At 37.9% G+C, this 20,255-nt stretch overlaps 1 protein-coding gene across 1 annotated transcript in view; it reads left to right on the top strand.

Moving 5' to 3' along the window:
• MPPED2 (metallophosphoesterase domain containing 2) overlaps nucleotides 1-20,255 on the top strand; it is a 94,756-nt gene that overhangs the window by 29,536 nt on the left and 44,965 nt on the right. The window contains exon 3 of the mRNA XM_030451224.1: nucleotides 6,531-6,712. Coding sequence (XP_030307084.1) covers nucleotides 6,531-6,712 — 182 coding nt within the window. The remainder of the gene's footprint in view (nucleotides 1-6,530; nucleotides 6,713-20,255) is intronic.

The raw sequence follows: 20,255 nt of genomic DNA, 5'->3' as shown, positions 1-20,255 counted from the left end.
AGAGTTCTCAGAACAAAAACAACCCCCAGGGCCCAGTCACCATCCCAACAGGCTTGCAGCCTCCCTTGTGTGCTGTTGGCTCAAGTGTGTGCCCAGTGATGCCCTTTCACTGGTGGCTCATCTTGATGGGTGAGGGGATGCTCTTGCTCTGCCCAGGTGGCTGTGGGACATCACAGAGGTGTGAGCCAAGGCTGTCCCCACCTGTGGCTCTGCCTGCCAGCATCCTGCAGCTGGGGCATGTAGTTGGAATGTTGGGTGTTGAGATGACTGCTGGCACAGGGGTAACTAAGAAGTAAGAGAGCTGCAGTAGTGAAAAGCAAAATACCTGGGAAGTGCATCCAGAGCATCCATGGGAGATGAAGTTGCAGAGCAACCCAGGGACAAACATCTTAAACCCATGTAGCTTAAGGAGACAGATGCAGCTCAAAAGATTTTGGGTAAGTTCTAATAAAGAGCAGGGGCACTGTGAGTTCTTGATACTGGAGTTCTGCTTTAATCTGATCATGTATCAAGTATTTAGTAATGTGTCCATGTTCATATCAGCCCGATCAACTTAGCTACATGACACTGCATTTTAAAACTTTATTTTTTTTAGTTGAAGTCTTCAAGTACAGGTGTTAAGATTTTGTTTCAAAATGTAGACACATTTACAGTTTGATATAGTCCTCTGGTTTGTGACATAACTGGTTCTGAAATGATAAAGTTGACCTAATAGTCTTAAGGTTTTTTTTAAAAATAAGAACAGTTACAATTTTAGTTGTTTTCATTTCATTTCTTGAATGTCTTCAGGGCATACAGATACACTTCATGCATTTTGCTTCGACTGAGAGAATTATTGATGTTATTTTGACAAAAATAATTAACTTGCAGGTCTCGCATGATTACCCAATGCCAGGACTTTGGACTGTCTTAAGAGAAATAAAACAATATCACCATATAACAAACATCTGAGATTTGGCTACAGTAACAAATATTTAAAGTACTGTACCAAGAAGTTTTCATGGAAGTTTCCATTCTTCTCCTTTCTTGAGCTTCCCTTGCCAGAAGGAGCATGTTTTGAGGCAGAGATATGAATTCAAAGAAAGAAAAACCTGAAGATATAGAAAACATATTGCTTGTGTTTTCTAGTATCAACAATATTACCTTTTGTTGCCTTAGCTGAGGAGGGGTAATAACTTAGGAACAAGCTTTGTAAAGTATTTTTGAAGAAAATGTTTATATTTTAATGCTAAAATAAGTACACCAAGCTAACCAGCTTTTTTAAAAAGTATTTGTTTTATAAATTTTGAAAATAGAAGTATCAGGAAGAGTATGAAGGTTTTGCAAGAGGAAGTTGAACTGTAAATAAAGAAAACTGACTATTGGTAGCAAGTCTGAGTAGATGGGTTTTTCAAAGCTAGCAACACAGGTATGTTTTTTAAATAGTTACTAAATAGTGTGTCTCCAAATGACTCCTAAACCACCTGAGCGACTGCAACAACACACACAGATTTTATGTAGTACACAAGACTTGAAGCCTGTGCTTAAATAGATATAATGGATGCTAATTTAGATGTCAAAAAACAAACCCACAAATTCAGTCACAAATAGTACCCAGTGCAGAAATTATTATATTATGATATGACATAGCCTGGGAAGGATGTGGCCCCATTTGTCACGAGACTATTTATGCATCTGGTAAGCCTGGGAAAGAGGAAAATGATGTGGTCTTCTGCACTTACTTATGCCTTGTTCACCTGTGTAACATAGGCAACAGAACCAGCTTAAAAAGTAGTGGCCTGTAAGTAGTTATAGTGCTGGTTGTAGGGCTTGGGGCAGGGGGAGGGGTTTTCAACATCTGTAAATGTTTTGTCCAGCATAGGTGCAGCATTCATCTGAATGATTTATTCAACGTTAGGAACGGGAAATTCTTCCTGGCTTAATGTTTAAGATTTTTAGTCCATCTTTGTGGATGAATTGGTTTCTTGGGAACTGGTCTAGAAGGGAGGATTTGGGGTCTGCATATCTCAAAACCCTAGAGAGCAAGGAAGTGAAAAAGCTTGTGGGTTCAGCTCTCTAAGCAGAGGCATTCCCAGGGACTGGCTAACCCAGCCAGAGCCCTCTATGTATTTTCAGCATTTGAACTCACCCATGCAGAATTATACCGTGCAGTCAAAACTATTTCTTTCAAAAAAAAAAAAAAAAAAAAGGTGTTTGTGTCTAAATTTTCTTTGAAAACAGGGTCTCAGTGTAATTTTGCCTGCAGCTCTGTCTCTAGGAGGGCTGTGCTGCTCTTTCTGTCTCAAAAGAACTTTATAATGCTGCTGATTTATAAGACATCATTATGAGTAACTAGTGTAAGCTTGGGCCAAAATATGCAGCAAATGTCTGTTCCAGTGCCTGACATCCTAAATCAAGTCGTTTGTGTGTGAAAGGCCCAATGTTTTCCTCGGCTCTGGGTTTCTGAATTCAGCCCTCATACCTCGCTGTCGGAATCTCCTTGATAATTTCTGCATTGCTCATTGCTGCTTATTTACCTAATCTCTGCTTTTAAAGCTTAAAGCCATGACAAAATTTGCTTGTCTGATGACTGAGGATCAAGCATACAGGTCCTGAGCATACAAGTCCATACAGCATACAAGTCCTGAGTCCCTGCAGTCCCCCAGAAGCAGCCATGGTGCCAGTGGCCCAACCAGGATTGTGCATGGGCTGCTGTGGCCACAGACCCCTCTGTATTGGAAGTCCCACGGTAACCACAGTTTTGGAGGAAGATTTGAGTTAGTGATAGCTGAGCAAGCCAAATCACAGCCTGGTTTGCAGTGATTCAGCTGCAGCAATGTGTGAGGAATTGTCAGTTTGAGGTTTGTACCTGAGGGACTCTTACTCTGAATGGAAATAACTGGTGGTAAGGGCAGTTTAGTAAAGCCAAGTAATTATCTGGTAAATGAGGTCCTTATAGAAGTGTATGAAGATGATATTGTCCCTTCTGATTTCTAAACTCTCATCATCAATGCATTAAAAGTGGCAGATTTTGCGTTACCCTCATGATATTAAAAAGCAGTCATTGCTCATCTGCCCTGTGGGATTGTACTCTGGGTCTTTTTGAAAAAACACCAAGGTGCCTGATTTTCTAAGGTCCAAGGTACCTCAGGATGGATAAGTGCCTGTTGGCAGCTGTCTGGAAAGAAAGTCAGATTCCCCAAATAATTTACTAACTTTAGGCAAAACCCCATTTACTAACTTCAGGAAAAACCTACCATTTTGATACCTGTCTATTTGGTTAGCTTATTTTTCATTTCCTGATTCCTGTAATAATCCTAACATATGAACTGATTCTGATGCTATAGACTATACTATATGTACTACAGTATAGTCTGTAGTAGAGACTAAACTACTAGACTCATAACATAGGAAATTATTCTGGAATAACATATACTGCATCTTATCATTAACATGCTTTTCCAGATGCAGTGATCAAATAACCTGTACAGTTTTTCGGTCTGCCAACTCAGGAATTCTAGAAAAATAAAGTATGGGTGATGATGGAAACTGTCAAAATTAGCTGGATGCACTTTGTTTGAAGCAAATGGTAAAGAATGTGTAGAATTTCTTAGATATGTGCTCTGATTCAGCAGAGATTGATGATGGGCAGGTCTGAAATTATTGTTATACCTCCTTTTTAATTGTGGCAAGGGTGGGATGCATAACAGGGTCATAACAGGATGTCCTAGGGCTTTTAGAAGAGCAGGTCTGTAATCCCCAGTTGTTGGGTCATGAGGTGAGCAGACCACCAGAAGAAGGGATGATGTTCTCAGCCTGCTACCAAGCAGTGTGAAAGGACAGTGCCTTGCCTGCTGTGGTCACTGATCTCCCAGGTTCAGATGCCAAACATCTGATAATTTAGTGAGAAAGAACAATCCTACATTACAGTGTGCCACACTGTAGCTGTGGATAAAAAGAAAATTTGAGCCTTTACGTCTGGCAACAACACCACTTTTATTCAGTTTCTATTGAAGGACTATTTTGAGTAAGATAAATTGATGGGCTGAACACAATAACCTTCAGTATCTCACTTTGAAATACTTAGTAGGCAAGCACTAGTGAATGAGAGAAGAAATGAAGGAAAAAAGGTTACTTGGCAACATCATAGTGTTTGTAAAGAGGAGAAAAAAGGGTCAGGAACTTAATTTCGATTATAGAATTTTCTGTAAGTCAGTCATTGCATGAAGAGAAAAAATCCTAAACCAGATTTTGGTGTCATGCTCTTACAGGGATTGCCTAGGGCAAAACAGGGTTTGTTTGGAAACAGACTGCACAGAACAGCAAAATCAGAGCTGCTCTGTAGAAACAAAATTGGAGTCCCCAGAGGCAGGCAGTGCTGGTCACAGCTCAAGCAGAGATGATCTGAACAAGGTATATGGTACTGATAAAAGCTGGTGTTCATTTTTTGTGTTGTCTGGAGTAAACATACTCAGAAGTGTGAAAATATTGATATGGAGACCCCCATGTTTACCATGGGGCATAATACTGAAAAAGCTTTGGCTTACTTTTGGTAACTGGAGAAAGACATCAAAACCAAAAGCACTGTAGCCTGTCATTGCAGTTCTGCCCAGCTTCCCAGTGTGGTGTCAGTGAGTAAATGAATTTTCCAGTGTAATAATAACCTTATTAGTTTCTGACCCTTGCAGAGAATAACAACACATTGACTGTCAGAGCTCAGGTTTTTGCAGTGGGTTTCTGTACCTGTAGCCAGTTGTATGGCTCAACTAACTAAATAGGAGATGAAATACCAACCCCCCAAAAAAGTATCTGCCAAATGGCCTCTCCTCATCCAGGCCAGCCTGCAGTAAAATCTGTTGTTAAAAGAAAAGACCAAAGTAAAGTAAACATCCTCTAGTAGAGTCTGAATTTTGCATATTAAATTCAGTGGAACACAGCAACCAAGTGTGGTACATTTATGGTAAATAAATTTTAATTGGAAATGCTTAATTATGTTTGTAGGAAAGGCAGTCCAACAATCTCCCCACCCCTGTCTTCATGCTAAAATTTTAGCTCTTAGTAAACATTCTCCAGATTCTTAAAGACTGGGAAATCTTGTTTGCAAGTGTTCACGTGGACATTTTTCCATTGGACAGCAGTACATATCCATATGGAATCTGATTTCTTGAACCACTAAACACTGGTGGAAGTTCTTTCACATTTCAGTGCATAGTAAATACTAAATACAGGTTTCATTTACTAAAAATAGTAAATACAGGCTTTTAAATTAAGGAATACTTCAGAAATCTATTTTCTTAGGATTTGTTTTATTTCCTGGTGGATCATCCATCTCATTATAACTATGGGGATTTAAGAACAGGTTCAGAATGATTTACAGGATTATATTGTGTGCTTTAGAATATATGGAGCTTGGTTTCACTGCTCTGATGATTTGAGACATGAGTGGACGATTATTCGGACTTAACTCCTACATACCTCAAAACTTCTAGCTGAAGCTAAGCTCTGACCATGATCAAAGTGGCACATCAATGGAATGGGTTGAAGTTTTGTGTGGTTGGGATGGGGTTTTCTGTGATGTTAATCCAGATGCTGAGCTATTCAAATGTTAAATTGAGCAAATCAAATTATGGTAACTTTGTAAAGAAATAATTGCTACTCCAAAGGAAGCAATGGGTTGCCTTTTGTATTTTAAGTTATTCTGTTACAAATTAAAACTTCAACCCCCTAAGTATGCACCAAGCATTTCTCTTTCCTGTTATTTTTCTCTGTTCTGCTTAAATTTAACAAACACAAAGAAAAACAACTCAAAACCAGATTTCTGTGTTGGGCTGATATCATAGTTAACAAATAATTACCAAATGTAAGTTGCAAATAACCAACTGAACTAAATTTTTTAACATCATTGACTATAATTAAAAGAAAAGTTTTATCTATGATTGCTTAATGCTCTACCACAACAGCCCCTGACTGTACAGATTTTGTAAAAAAACAAGGTTGGTATTTTGTATGAGAGTAAGAAGTTAGGCTCAATGTTGTGATTTCAAGGCTTCCTCTAAGTACTCCTGAATGGACTTGATTGTGTAAAATCAAATATTCCTGATGGAATCTATAAGAGTGTCTATGGCCTTGAACAAAATCAGATGCTTTTCTGCTCAGCTCAAGTGTCAGTGTGTTGCTGGCTCACCTGTGAGACCTGTTATTTACTGAGTTATTTACTGACCTGTGCACCTGTTCATCTAAAAGGCAGATGATTGAAAAAATATATCTGAATTCAAATTCTTTCAAATTCACTTTTCCCAATGTTTAAATTAACTCCAGTGTCACAAACTGGCCATCTATTCTGTATTTTTTATTTTCCATCCTTACTAGGTAAGTATTTAGGAATCACTGTTGCCCCTTCTGGATTTTTGGTCATTTCTTTTGGCATGGTGTGTTCCAGTGGATGTATATGTGTGTTCTGTGTTCAGCTGGATCCATTTTAATACCTGAAATAATAGATGTGAGGGTTTTAACCTTGTAACTATTACGAGATCTTTATGTGTCTGCTTTAGGGTCGACCCTATTCCATATGACACTCCAAAACCAGCGGGCCACACGCGATTTGTCTGCGTCTCAGACACACACTCCAGAACAGATGGCATCCAGATGCCTTATGGGGACATCCTTCTCCACACGGGCGATTTCACCGAACTGGGACTGCCCTCAGAGGTTAAGAAGTTTAATGACTGGTTAGGTAAGGAATTACTTCGTTTTGGTGACCCCAATTAACCTCTCCTGTGCGAGTGTCAGTCAATGCCTCCTAATTGAATTAGAGCACTTGAACCCCCTCCCCCTTTGCTTCACTTGTCCTCGCGTGATGTACTGTTTCTAACCTGAGTATCATTCTGTTAATTAAGATAAATTTAGAGATTTTGCTGTATTTCTGCATTATCTTGAGGGGAAAGATTCTGTTATGTAGCCCTCTGTGTGCTCTGAGGGGATAGTGGCACCTCCTATGAATGCATACAGCTAGTTCAGTGCTGTGGGATTTTATGTTCACAGCCAGAACTATTGCTCACTGAAGTTTTGAGTTTACCATAATTGAAAGCAATGCTGAAAGTTAATAACATATTTGGAAATGATGGAAGTCCTTCTTCCCACAATGTAGGGTAGCAAAATCAGTAATACTGTCTGGAAGAGGAGAGTTTTGGGGGGATGGTATTCACATGATTGCCCCTTGGAGTGATGAGCACTGGCATTTGAAATTTGAACACAGACACTGAAAGCCTCCTTGGTAGAATGCTGCAGTTGATAGCAGTGCCTTAACAGTGTCTTGCTAGAGATGAGGACAATTAAATTTCAACAGCAGAAGACCAAAATGAAGGAAAGGAAGTAGAGCAGGATGCATCTGTTATAAATGCCACTTGTAGCATAGCTGTATACCACTATCTCACCACTTGCATTATTAACAGTCAGAACCGAAGGTGACTCAAGCAGCAGATCTTCAAGAAATGTTAGAATTAATGTTTTGGCATTATGTAAAAACCTTGGAAAGCACAGCTTTGCCATCATGCTTTTACCTCCATCACAGCACCCTCTCTCACCTGCTGTATGATGGCCACATCTCTACATGTCTTTTAATAGCATCATTTTATTCCATTGGAGTTCCTTGGGTGACCCTTCAAGAGAGAAGTGAAGAACATTTGGATTTACAATAGGAATTTTTAAATAGAAGAGCTTTCATATTCTCTTGCTTTTCACCCTTCTTTGCATTTTCTCCATACCATTCTTTTTATTTGCCTTGCAACCTCCTGATTTCCATGGCCCAATTTAGTTTTTTTTTCTTTTTTTTTTCTTTCTGTACGTGTGGGATTTGGGCTTCCAGATACTGATATGTTACTGTAATTTGGTTTTATCATTCTTATTTCTAGAAAGTGGCACAGGGTTGTATGAGCTTAAAGCTATCAAAAAAGAAGTGATGGGAGAAGTAGGTGGATATGTAAACAGCTTGAGGGAAGGAGACACAGTAGGAATCATCTGCCTTAAATTTTGAGTATTCTTTGTGATAACCTGTAAATGGTGGTGTGAAGGAGGAGGAGCAAGCAAGGTAAGGGCAGTGGGTGGGAAGCTTCACATCTTCACTGGGAGTGCTGTTCAACAAGGTTCTGTTGTTAAAGATGCCAGGCAGCTCCAGAAAAAATTTTGCTTCCTGGAGAGCACTGACCTCCAAAGTCTACCCTGAATGCACTGGTAAGAGCAGTGCCTGGCTACCAGAGTTCCTCTTTGGACTAATCTCTGCTTTAGCCCAGAAAGGTCAGAGCAGATGATGCTTGTTCCCTTCCAAGCTGGTATTTTATTATTCTGTGACTTTGGTTCATTTCATAGGTATTGTTTTGATACAGCCAGAGCCAATACCCAGTGCATGGCATTTGGAAATGCTAACTTAGTGTTGATGGAAAAAAAAATAAATTAAGCTGCTAAGTATTTTAGTGTATTTTCATCCTTTTATGGAGAATCTTACACTGTTGGCAGCCACTTGGCATCCCTTGTGTTTAACAGGTGTTTCATGATGCATTTCATCACACACATACTTGGTTTAACATTTGCAGCAGAAGAATGAAAACCCTTTGAATGGGTTAAATAGGTTTTGTTCCAGGTCCAGTAATTCACCATGGTGGTTTATTAGTGTATATGTAGTTCTTGTAGAAGTATTTCACTGAGGAAGCAGGTTTTACATTCTTTGGAAGTCAGTGTCATTGAAACTGGAAGCTTTGAGTCTGTGAGAACTTTTGGCTTTGACCTCAGGCTTTCATATTTCAGGTACAGAGAAAACGCCTTTGTTACTTCTTTTTTTTCTTTTTCTTTTTCTTTTTATTCTTCTCTGTTTCAAAAGTGCACAGAGCCCACCTGCATTTTCATATATATGATGGTACCAGTTGCTGGGTTTCTGACATAAGGTGAGGCAGCAAATTGGTACCCTTATGGAATTTTGTTGAGTTGGTGAATACTTTCTCCAGGGCTGTTCTCTCCTCATCTGGAATCAAAACAGTATGAAGTCAAGTTTGCCCCTTTGCAACTTTTTTTTAGCCTTCTATGTGCAAAATGGGAATTATCATATTTAACTATTGTCTGTATTGTGAAGATTAGTAGCTTCAAGGTTCTGAGGTGATGACATATAAGTGTTCAAAAAATACATACTACTGGCTGGCAGGAACCAGCAGGATTCCTTTTCATTCTGCCATAAGGTGGGCAACATCTTTTTTTCATCACAGTTGATAAGAACCTTATCCCAAAGCAGTGTGTGGAGAACTATTGTCAAATAAAATGTCCTTACAGAAAGGAATTTTCATATCTTTAGAGTGTGGAGTTATACAAGGCTGGAAGCATTTCTGTCGACTACACAATGTTTGATTTTGTGGGCCTTGCATCCCTCTGCAGCTCTTTGGGTGTCTCACCTTTGGGTATCTCTTTGGGTATCTAAAATTTTATTAATATTATCCTTCCTCATCTCTGCTGCCAAATCATGGAACGTGCTTTCCACTCCCTTTTTACCTCCCTTGCCTACCTGTCAGCCCTTCCTGCAACTTTTACTGAATCTTATGTTTCCTTCTCTTTTTCTGATACATTTTCATTATTGGTTTTGCCTGAAAGTCTTCTTTCTGCATACATTGAATAACCTCTGTGGTCACTTAGTGATTGCATACACTGGCTGAGGTAATTTATTCACTTTTGTTTTGGTGTCAACACATCCCTTGGGTCTTGTAACTGCTGTAATCACTTGACCTTAGTGACTGTTAAATGCTTTAAACACAGTTATTTTAAATTTATAATTGTTTTCATTAAAAATCTCTTACAGTAACTTAGCTGACCTTGCAGTAAACACAGCAGTATGTGCTAAGAAAGAATTAAGATGTTATTCTATGCCCAGTGTATTTCTTACTGAATGTTTCAACATGCTATTATTATCACTGTTCATATTTTTCCCATCCATTCTCATTCAGTCATATATGGGAAATGAAATACAGGAATATCTAATTATAACTCTGCCTTCATAGTGCAATATTTCCTTTCCTGTGTGATGGGAAATGACTGAATAACTCATAAGCATTGAAGAGAAAGCAAAGATAAGTTTAGGCAGATAGATCTGTAATGAGTGAGAATATGTTTATTGTGCTCAATTAGTACGGGCCTGATTGTGCATATCCTTACTTGTGTGAATAATTTGCATCTGCTTTAGTAATTTTCCTGAAATAGCCAGTTTTGTTTGTGTGTGGCTATCTCTTATAGTGTTCATTTTTTGGTCTGGCTACAGGTTTTTGTCTGGGTTTTTTGTATATTGTTTGGGTTTTTTGGTTTTTTTTGTTTTCCCATGCAATATTTCTAATATAAATTAGACTACTGGATGAATTAGAAAAATTCTTCAGAACTAGATACCAGTGAATCTAGTAGGTGAAATTACTGCTGGTCAGTTTCTCTGAAGCTTAGAGTAGAATTTGGTTTTTTTTTTTCAAGTTATTCTGGGATTTAGCAGCTTGACTCTTTCATGGTTTTTCTTTCATGGTTTTATTTTGATTGTGTGTTTCTGTTAACTTCTTTGGGATATTTTATTTACTTGATGAACTTTTTGAATGATTTAGTGGCTGACTACGAATGGGCTTCTACTGTGAGAAGTATTTCTTTACCTGTAGTATATCCTTGCCTTTAGTATAAACATTGTTGATTCAGCTTTTCTTTCTGTGCTGTAGCTCCTCTATCAAGAAAAGAATGATTATACTATTTTAAGATGGAGTTTTTGTTATGCTCTGCATATGTATATGTGGTCCTCAAACATATTGTCAATTCTTTTGAAATTAATTTTTCTGTGAACATTCAGTTATTGAAAATATCAGCTGTACCTTGGAATTGCTGTTTGGTTGTTTCATGGAACTGGTGACAAAAGGGGAAGAGCAATGTGGTGAAATGTGGTGTTGCTTTTGAAGGTGGCTCCAGTCTATGCTTAGATTTCTGCATTAGTACTGTAGAAACCTGAAATTATATCCAAAAGTGTAACCTTGACACCTGCCAAAATTTTGTTAGGTCTTAAAGATAGTTTTGTTTAATCTGGAAACAATAAACTGTAACAAAATAGTATAATAGTAAGATCAAGCTCTTATCACTGTTTAAAAATTCAGGGTCACATTCCTCCTGTATCTTTTCTCAATCTCTCTGATCTGGCTGAGTTATTCCATCATTTTATCTGTGCTCCACCTCCTCTCTGGGCATATTGCATTTAGGATATTGTGTGGCTGAATACCTTTTGCTAATGTACACTGCAAATGTTCCATTGTTTCATTGTGGCAAAGTATTTATTCTTGGGAACTTTCACTCTCTAAAATTAAATTTGTGATGTGATTTTTTTTTTTAAGCATCTGACATGATAATTTTTAATAAAAACAAACCAATAAGCTCTAAATTTCTCCAAATTCGGGTGGATATTAACTTGAAGTATTCTGAACATTTAGGAAGAAGCTTATGAATATTTTAATGTAAAATTCTGTCAATAAACCCAAATATATTCCTATTTTGATAAATTGATTTACTTCTGATTTGTGGTTCTACCATCTGGAGCATATTTTGAACCTTATATTGCTCTACTTGTTATAGCTAGAATGAATAATCAACCGAACATAAAACACCATTTTGATGAACAAAACTCTTAGCACTTGAGTGAAAATTGCATTCATTGCAAGTGAAAGAAAATGCTGAGGTAGCTTAAACCCTAGAAGTACGTTTGAGTTTTGCACAGCTGCTCTGGGAGAGAGGAAAGCAACTCCCTGGAAAACCTGTTAACAGTCTCATTTTGAAAACAGCTCCTTCTTCTGCAAGTGGCTCTGCTGAGGAGCTTCTTTAGGCTTCAGATGCAGGAATGGGAGACACTGAAATCAGAGACTGAGCTGCCTGGTGGGAGTTCTGTGGTATTTGGAGGATCCTGACCATTTGGCTGCCTGTGTCAGAGATGCTCTGAGCTGGAGAGTAATGGGCACCTGAAGATGCACTGGGAAGGCTGCACAGGCAGTTTGATTGTGCCTACTTATTGATTATAGGTGCTAATAGATGCTGACTTTGGAACAAGTTGATGGGATTTCATAAAAAACAAACCCAAAACAAACTTGATTTATAAGGTTGGTGGTTTTTTGTTTGGTGGTTTTATTAAATTATTCAGTTCTCTGGGTTATGTATATCACTGTCGTTATGGTAAAGCTTTTAAAGGTTTCTTCCAAATTTATTTAGATTTTATTGCAGTGTCACTACTTAGGAGTATTTCCTTTTTGTTGTTGTAACTTCAGCTGTGTTTTAATGTCATGGCTAAATTCTCATTTGTACTTAAAACTCAAGTTCCGATATGGCTTGACTAAATCAGTCATCAGTGCTCAGCTTTTATTTGGCTACACCTTTTTTAGGTATATTAATACTGATCTTAATTTCTTTTTCTTTTCAGAGGCATACAAAAATGATTTTAATGTTACATTTTATTGCGTATATAAAACTGTGGGAAGATACAGCTGTGTGGGTTTTTGCTAATAAGCTGAATGATGTTTTTCTGATGTAGCAATCTACAAGGAAATGTGAAAGCAAAAGTGAAAAAATGGGGTGAAATTCTACTTTCATGCTCTGGTTATTATAGCTGCTTCTTCATAACTATCCACAGCTTTGAGTCAGATACGAGATGCTTTGTGGAAAACAGAGCCCTAGAAGTATATCATAAAAAGCAAAATAAAAGAAATTGTATAAAAATCAGTGTCAAGATAAAAATTTCCACTGACTAAAGTGGAATTCATATACAAGGAGTAGTTTAAGTTTATTCATATCTCCTCAGTTGTTTCTTATTTTGCTCGTTATTTCTGGCACCTTTTCATGAAGACATTCCACAGAACCTGTTTTAACTCTCTCTTAATGCCACACAGAGAAACTTGGAGGTTTTTTCCTGAGTTTGTAGTCAATAATTTACTAGAGAGACAGTGTAAAATTGTCTATACAAGTTGTGTACTACCTGTCATGGTTAGTCAAACCAAGCATTAAAGTGTTGTTTGACAGCCATTAGAAAACTTGGCTCAGGTGTAATGTGCTTTCAAAGAGAATAATGTTCTGGATTGAGTGGCTCTTTATATGTTTAAACCTAATGTATTCATCTGGTAATTTACAATGAAAGAAAGGAGCCAGTGAGAGCTGGAAAGTGTTGCACAACTCTTGGATAGGACTTTCCATCACAATAATTGCTCAGTCATTTCTTGGATCTGCTTCCCTTGGATCTGCTGTTGTCTTAAGAGAGGAGGATGATCAAATTTCAAACAAGAAATCATAACCAAAACAAATTTATCAAATAAGCAAAATAATTTTTCCTTTCAATTCCCTCTTTCCCGCAAATCCACTTTAAAAGAGAACAAAGATTTATGGTTGTTATATTGACCAGGCAAGAAACAAGTGATGCCACCCAAATAGAAAGTTTTATAGACATTGTCATCAGACTCTTCCTCCAGCATTGCTGCTGCAGTGACAAATCATAACATGAGAAAGATTTCAATGGCAAGTCTGTATTCATTGCAGACCACCAATTTATGTTGTCACTTACAAATTAAATCTTGCATCAATAATACAAGTGCAGAAATGCCTCTCCTAAATCTTCACATTGCACAGACAGTATTAACAATATCTAATTAAAATAAGAAGTCTTTTTGTTAGTAGAGCATCACATTCCTGCTTAGAAAGAACAATGGTTTTGGAGTGGAGGAGTTGCTTTTAGCAGAGCGAGGTTGGGGCTGGGGAGAGAAAGCACTGCAGATTTCAGTATTATGTGTAGTGTTCAAAGAAATTTTATTTCATCATAAAGATTAGCAGGCTGTGTAATTCAATTTAAAGCTGGTTGGCAGTGTCCTGTCTATTACAAAGCCTTTTTTTTTTTTTTTCCCTTTAATCACCACTTTTTTTTTTTAGATGTTGTATGCAACTACAAAACCTAGCAGACAGCAGGAATGATCTTTGGGTTTTGTGCTTCCCACCCCCATTCCTCTTTTCAGTTCTGCATTTTAGGAAATGCATGTGATTACCTTACACTGAGCTACAAAAGGGTATCTCAGTGAAATGCCATCCTGCCTCTTTTTGGCTTGTATAAAATAGGGTTTTTTTCTGTGGCCAGCCACTGAGATTTGTTATAAATGTGAGACTGGGGAGGGGAGGATTGAATCAACCTAAAACTCCAGTGTTAACCTTCATTCACACTATTGAGGACGTTACTGTGCTGTGGAAACATAACATGGAGCACTTTATGTTAATGCAAGACTGGCAGACCTTTATCTTACAATAATTACCTGTGTTACAGGGTTAATAAATGTTCCAAGAATTACTAAGTTTTTATTTATTTTTTTATTTTTTTATTTTTTTTTTATTTTTAAGAAAAACAGGTTGTTTCTTCCTGCTGGCTCTAACCAGCCTTCATGGCTTGGTAATTAATCTTCATGTTGCAGTCCTCTGAAGCCAAGGATTTGAGCTTCTGTGTGCATTTTATGTATTGGGAGCAGAATGCATTGGCATAAAAGGGCTCTGATACAAAGATCTGTGCAACTCCATCTCCCCTATCCACCCCATCACACCTGTTAGAAGAGGTTGAAATCTTTACTGCCTGTAGTTAGGAAGTATTCTGATTTCAGAGAACAGGAGTTGTATTTGTGAGCACTCTGATACCTCTGGTGGGGAGAAAAAGGAGAAGAGAACCCTTTCTCCCAGAGCTAAAAGGATTTGGGTTTTCTTTGTCAGGCTTTGTCAGCATGAGGATGACAATGTGAGGAACTTTGTAGGGTGGTTACAAGATACACAGGCAGTGTCTTCTCTTGGTGAAGAGAAAAAATTTTCTTTTAAGAGAGAAATCATTTTTTGTGTATCCGGACAACATACTTTTAGTTTAAAACAGAGCAGCAAATGCTAAAAAATTACCCATATTTTCTTACTGTTACCTGAGATACTCTCCATCAAACCTTACTTTTAATACTCCCCACTCCTTAGTCCCCTTACTCCTCAGTCCATTTGCCTTCAGTAACTGACAGATAAGCAGAAAAGCTGTAAGGCATCATCAGGTTTCCTTCATACTAGTGCAGGAGATGTCTCCTGAGCATTGTGGGGAAGGAGTTCATTCCTGCTGCTCACTTCTGTCCCTGCCCCAAGCTTCAGTGGTCCCTGGGAATAAAATAACGTAGCTGTAGCCATACTCCTGGTCCTGAGAATAAAGGTCCCTAACATCCCCTCATCAAACCCCAGGCAGAGTAATTCCCTGACAAGCACTGGAGGGAAAGCCATTCACCATTTTCAGTCTCCTGGTTGTAAATTATAATCCTGTGCCATTATCTGGAGTGTGAAAGGTGGGGAGGGATTGTGTGAGCAGAGAGGGCTGTGGGGGATGCCCTGGGGACAGAAGGAAGGAAGAGCCACTGCTCTGGTGAGTGACAAGCACTGGTTATCTGCCTTAAACTGGGTCCTGGCATTTGAGTTACTGGAGAGGGATGTGTGTAGGGTTATAGTGGAAGCAATATAGCCATTCATAAACAACTGCTTCCGTGAAGCCAGCTGTAAAAACAATGATGCTTGCCTTGGAGGTGAGAGGGCAAAACCTTAGCAGAAAGGAGTATAAATAAGAAATAAATTGTTACCTTTGTGTAAGTGACTGAAATAGCTTTTCTCTTAGTGCTCTGTCTTAATGGCCACCTGCGATTAACTACAGTTGCCACTTTAGTGGAAATAATTTAAGGTCTGTGTATCAAGTTGTTTTATGGCAGGTTTTTCATTCCTTTTTTTTTCTTTTACAAATTATGGCTAAAATGCTCAAGTCAGGAGAAAGCCTACTCTGCAGAAAGCACACAAGTTGAAAAATTGCAAATACTGCATGTCCCAACAGTTAATGATAGCATTTAATTACAGAGGAGTATTTGTCACGTACCAGAATCCTCAGTGTACTTCTGTATACAATGAATCTGAAATGACAGATGCTGCATCATACAGATTTTGCAGCACCTTGTGAAAATATTCCTTGAAAATTATAATACATGGGTACAAATGTTGTCAATCTCATATATTCATTTAACTTGGTTTAAAAGCATTTGGTAACCTTAATAGACTGGGTAAAGGAGCTGAGGTGACTGCAGCAAAGGGCCTGTGTACTTGTACTGACAAGGATAGAAAATATAAGAATTTTACCTGAATTCCATCACAAATCAAGCACTCAAGCTCTTTATAATGCAGAATGGAGTTTAAATTATGCATATGATTTTTCGTTCTTATTTTTGTCCTTTCTTCTTAGGAAGAGCCATTAGGTATTTTAGCACATAGGTTTGCCCACTGAAATTCTAAGAATGGGTGCCTTGGATTTTTAAAAAACTCACTTTGAGCTTTCTGTCATGATGTAACATAATAAATTTTGTAACTCAAAATTAGGCAAACCCAGGAGAAGAGAGGAGGTGGCAAGAAATAGTAGCAGGGGTGAGGTTTGGAAGCCAGGCATCACTAGCACCAATTTCCACTGTTACTGCTCTAGGCATTTATCAGGCTTAAAGTTTTCTCCTCTTCATATTTATTGTATGGAGTTACTGTATGTGCTTAAAACATAAAAGGAAGGTGTCTGAGGCTGTGCCATTCTGCTCAGACAATTCTAGATGGCTAGGGGGGGAAAGAAGAATTTATTTCCTTGTAATAACATGATACAGCTGGAGTGATTTGGTTGTCTCCTTTAGTAGCTAAGAAACCTCTCTGTGGGCTGGGTTATTAAAAGGAATTTCCTTACAAGACTCAGGAGATTCCTGGTATCCAAGTTCATCTTGAAAGACAATAATGGAATGTTTAGGTTTATTTAGAATAATAAATTTAAATGTAGGATTCAGAAAATAATACTAGAGGTTTGTAAAGACCTTCCTGGATATTTTTAGTTGACTGTAATTTCTCTTTGCATTCTCTGTGTACTTTCTCTGAAGGTTTCAGGAAAGAACAGTGGAGGTTGTTCTGATATACAAAATGCTGTCAGATGGATAGCAGGCTCCTTCTAGAAATGGACTTTAGTTCAGGTGTTAGATTTCTTCTCTTCCAACTCAAAAAAGGAAGAAACAACTCCCAACAAACATAAGTATCACCATCTGAAAATACGTTTAAAGAGACCTTTGAATTTCAAACTTGCTTCTTGCACTTAAATGTTTACAAGTAAAAAGCATGACCACAGGGTAAATTTCAAAAGCTGCTAATTGCTTTAGCACACTGGAGATTGTTGCCATTCTCAGAGTTAATGAAATCTGATGTCCTGCTTTTTCAACAAAAAGTCCATGCTTTTAAAACCTTTGGGATATTGAAAAAACTATTTTATTTCTTCTTTTTTCTTTCAGTTTGTGTTCTTGTGCTTATTCTTGCTGCCTCTGCTTACTTTTTTCCCCTTATTATTGTAGGAATTTATCTTATGTTGCATTAGCATTGGTTAAGTCAGAGCATTTGGGAGGCATTTGGGAGGGATTTTTTCAGAAATAGTGACTGGGCTGTGAGATAGAGCAAGGTTCTACCTACTGCTTTGTGCCTTGTAAGCCTCAAAGACGTTCATTAAAAATGAGAAAAATAATGGAACAAATGTCAGAGAGAAGATAAACAGGAGAATTTTTTGATTGTGTATGTTTTCCTGATGGATGGATAGATTTGTTTATGTTATGATAGGTAGGCAGATACTGGGAATACCCCAAGAGTGATGTATTTTCAGTCCTGTGGACAGAAAAGGAGGTTTAGTCACATAAAGGTTCCTGTCAATAAGCAGAGAAAAATTTTGGGGCAGAATCTAGAACTGTATCCTGCATTCATCATTCTCATTTCCTTCAGTAAGTAGTGAAGAATTGGTGTTTTGATTTGTTTCTCTTTTAAATAAAGAATTTAGTTTGTCTGGAAAACCTTGTCCCTAGCATTTGCTGGCTTTTTACAGTGTGAAAAATATATGTACATGAAAATACCAGGACATTATCTGTGATATTTATGATTATCTTAATTACTTTCTGGTATAATTGTTTCTGAAGATGACCTCCTTTTTGAAGGCTTTTATTCATCTACTTTAGAAAAAAAGACTTAATCAGAATTGTAAATTACAGAGACAAGGGTATGTTATGGGAAGTAGGTCCAGATCTGTTTCTGTCAAACAGTGACTCTTTCCTGTATTTTTAAGATTCATGGATAAAAAACCATTTAAATTGTTACTGTGTGAGCATCCACAAGGTAATATCAGCAAACCAATATATTTCAAAATCTGGTGAGTTTTCTTTATGCAGGATTAGGTGGGGGGGGACTCCAAAAAGAAAAATAGAATTGTGTATTGATGCCTTTGGAAATATTATTTGAAGGCAATAAAAATGTTCCCTGAATTCCCTCCTGAGTGGAGAAAATGGAGTTTGTTTGCAGTAATTGCATTTCCCAGCGTTTACTTTCACCACTTTCAATATGAGTTAAGCCAATTGGGAACCTCTGATTTCGTTTTGCTTATTGGCAAAAGTACCATGTAAATTGATCTGTGAGGCAGTTATGAAGAATGCTTTGAAAATTTTGAAATAGAGATGGCTTTTCTTATTAGATTTAGATAGTCTTAGGGTGCATTTCTATACTTTAGCCTAATTTAATAGTCACCAAAAATGTTCATTTTCAATTGAGTCTTAATCAAGTTCAAGGAGAACATTTCTACTTAGCCCCACTGGCTCTGTGAAGGCAGAGTTTATGTTCCCATTTGGTATTTCAGAATTCAGCATCTGAGCCATTTTGAAACCCATTGAGTGAAATTGGTCTAAAAGTTAATCAGCCCTCGTACATTAGATGCTGATGGCAAGAGAAAATGTGAGGTTTTCTCTTGGATAAAATGTAACACATTTCTGTGGTGTCTGCAATATCCATACACTATAGACTTGAAAACTACAGGGGTGAGATGCAGATCTCATAAGTGTAAATGTGGGGTAATTCTGTTTTAGAGGAAACATCCTTCAGCTCTGCCAGACAAGATGCTCTTTCCTGAAAATCTTCTATATTTTCCCAATTGAATGCTGTTTCACTTAAAGGGTCTTTTGAAAAGTGCACATATAGCATCACAGCAGTGCCAGTGGTCCTTTATGGATTGCTTTGCTGTGTCAAGAGCAAGGGTAACAGGATACTACCATTTCTGCAAGAAGCATTTTCTTGAAAATGTAAAAGGAAAATAAGGCTAAGGCAATTTCCAGGTAGGGTGTTGTTTCCAGAGTTTGCCGTATTTAAAGGGAACTTCGTTATCTGTCAGCCTTTTTGATTTTAAGTTAGCTGACATCTTTTTTTTTTTTCTGTGAAAGCTCTTTCTTCTAGGTTACATAATTACAAGCCTGAAAAGAAGTCTTTCCAGGGACTAGCAAGCAGAGAAATCTGTGTTCCTCTGTTTCAAATTTCAGGATTTTAAAGTCAATTTAGGGGAACTTACACCTAGAGTTGGCAGTGAGCTGCAAAATCTGGGAGTTTTGGTTATTTTTTTTTAATTTTTTTTTTTTAAGGTTTAGACTAAACAAAAACTTCAGATTCAGTCTGTTCAAACAAATAAATGCCATGCACTTATTGATAAACACTTAAGTGAAGCTTTCTCTGTTTAAAGAAAAAATGTTTCAATAACAGCAGTCCCAGTGAAGATTCCAACCAACTTTGAGATCAAACCCGCCACAGCAGACAATGATCACATAATGCTAAGGAAGCTGTGAAGCACTGAAGTGAATAAAAAATAGTTGCTTATGTTATGCTAGATGTTTTCTTATAACAGAGAGGAGGATATTAACCCACAAACAGTTACATTTAGAATAATGTTATGGTTGAGACATAAATACATAAAAGCAAGGAACTGTTACCGAATGCAGAGCATGGTTAAATTCAGAGCCATGGTTGATACCATGGCCCTGGTGCAGGTTCGTGCTGCACTTGGTGATGTTACAGCCCAGTGTTGTGCAAAATTCACGTCGTTTACCTATGAGAGAGACAAAAAAGTGGGAAGAATGTGGTGTTAGGTTGCCACCATTCTGCAGTCAGACTTCTCCCCATGCCCCGTGTAGGTTCAGCAGCAAACCTGTGTCTGGGGTCACTCGGGAGAGGACCCACGTCTTGCTGCTCTACCTTGGCACTGCCTCACCGGCAAGATTCAACTCCACTGCTTCCTTGCCTTTCCATGGGTTTATGACTCAAACCTTGGCATTATTGTAACGTAGTTTTTTGTGTTTTAATGTTTCTTAGACTTGGTTTCCATTGCCAGCATGGAAGAA

The sequence above is a fragment of the Calypte anna genome, chromosome 5 (assembly GCF_003957555.1).
Source record: "Calypte anna isolate BGI_N300 chromosome 5, bCalAnn1_v1.p, whole genome shotgun sequence".
NCBI lineage: Eukaryota > Metazoa > Chordata > Aves > Apodiformes > Trochilidae > Calypte > Calypte anna.
This window is presented reverse-complemented; position numbering and strand designations above follow the sequence as displayed.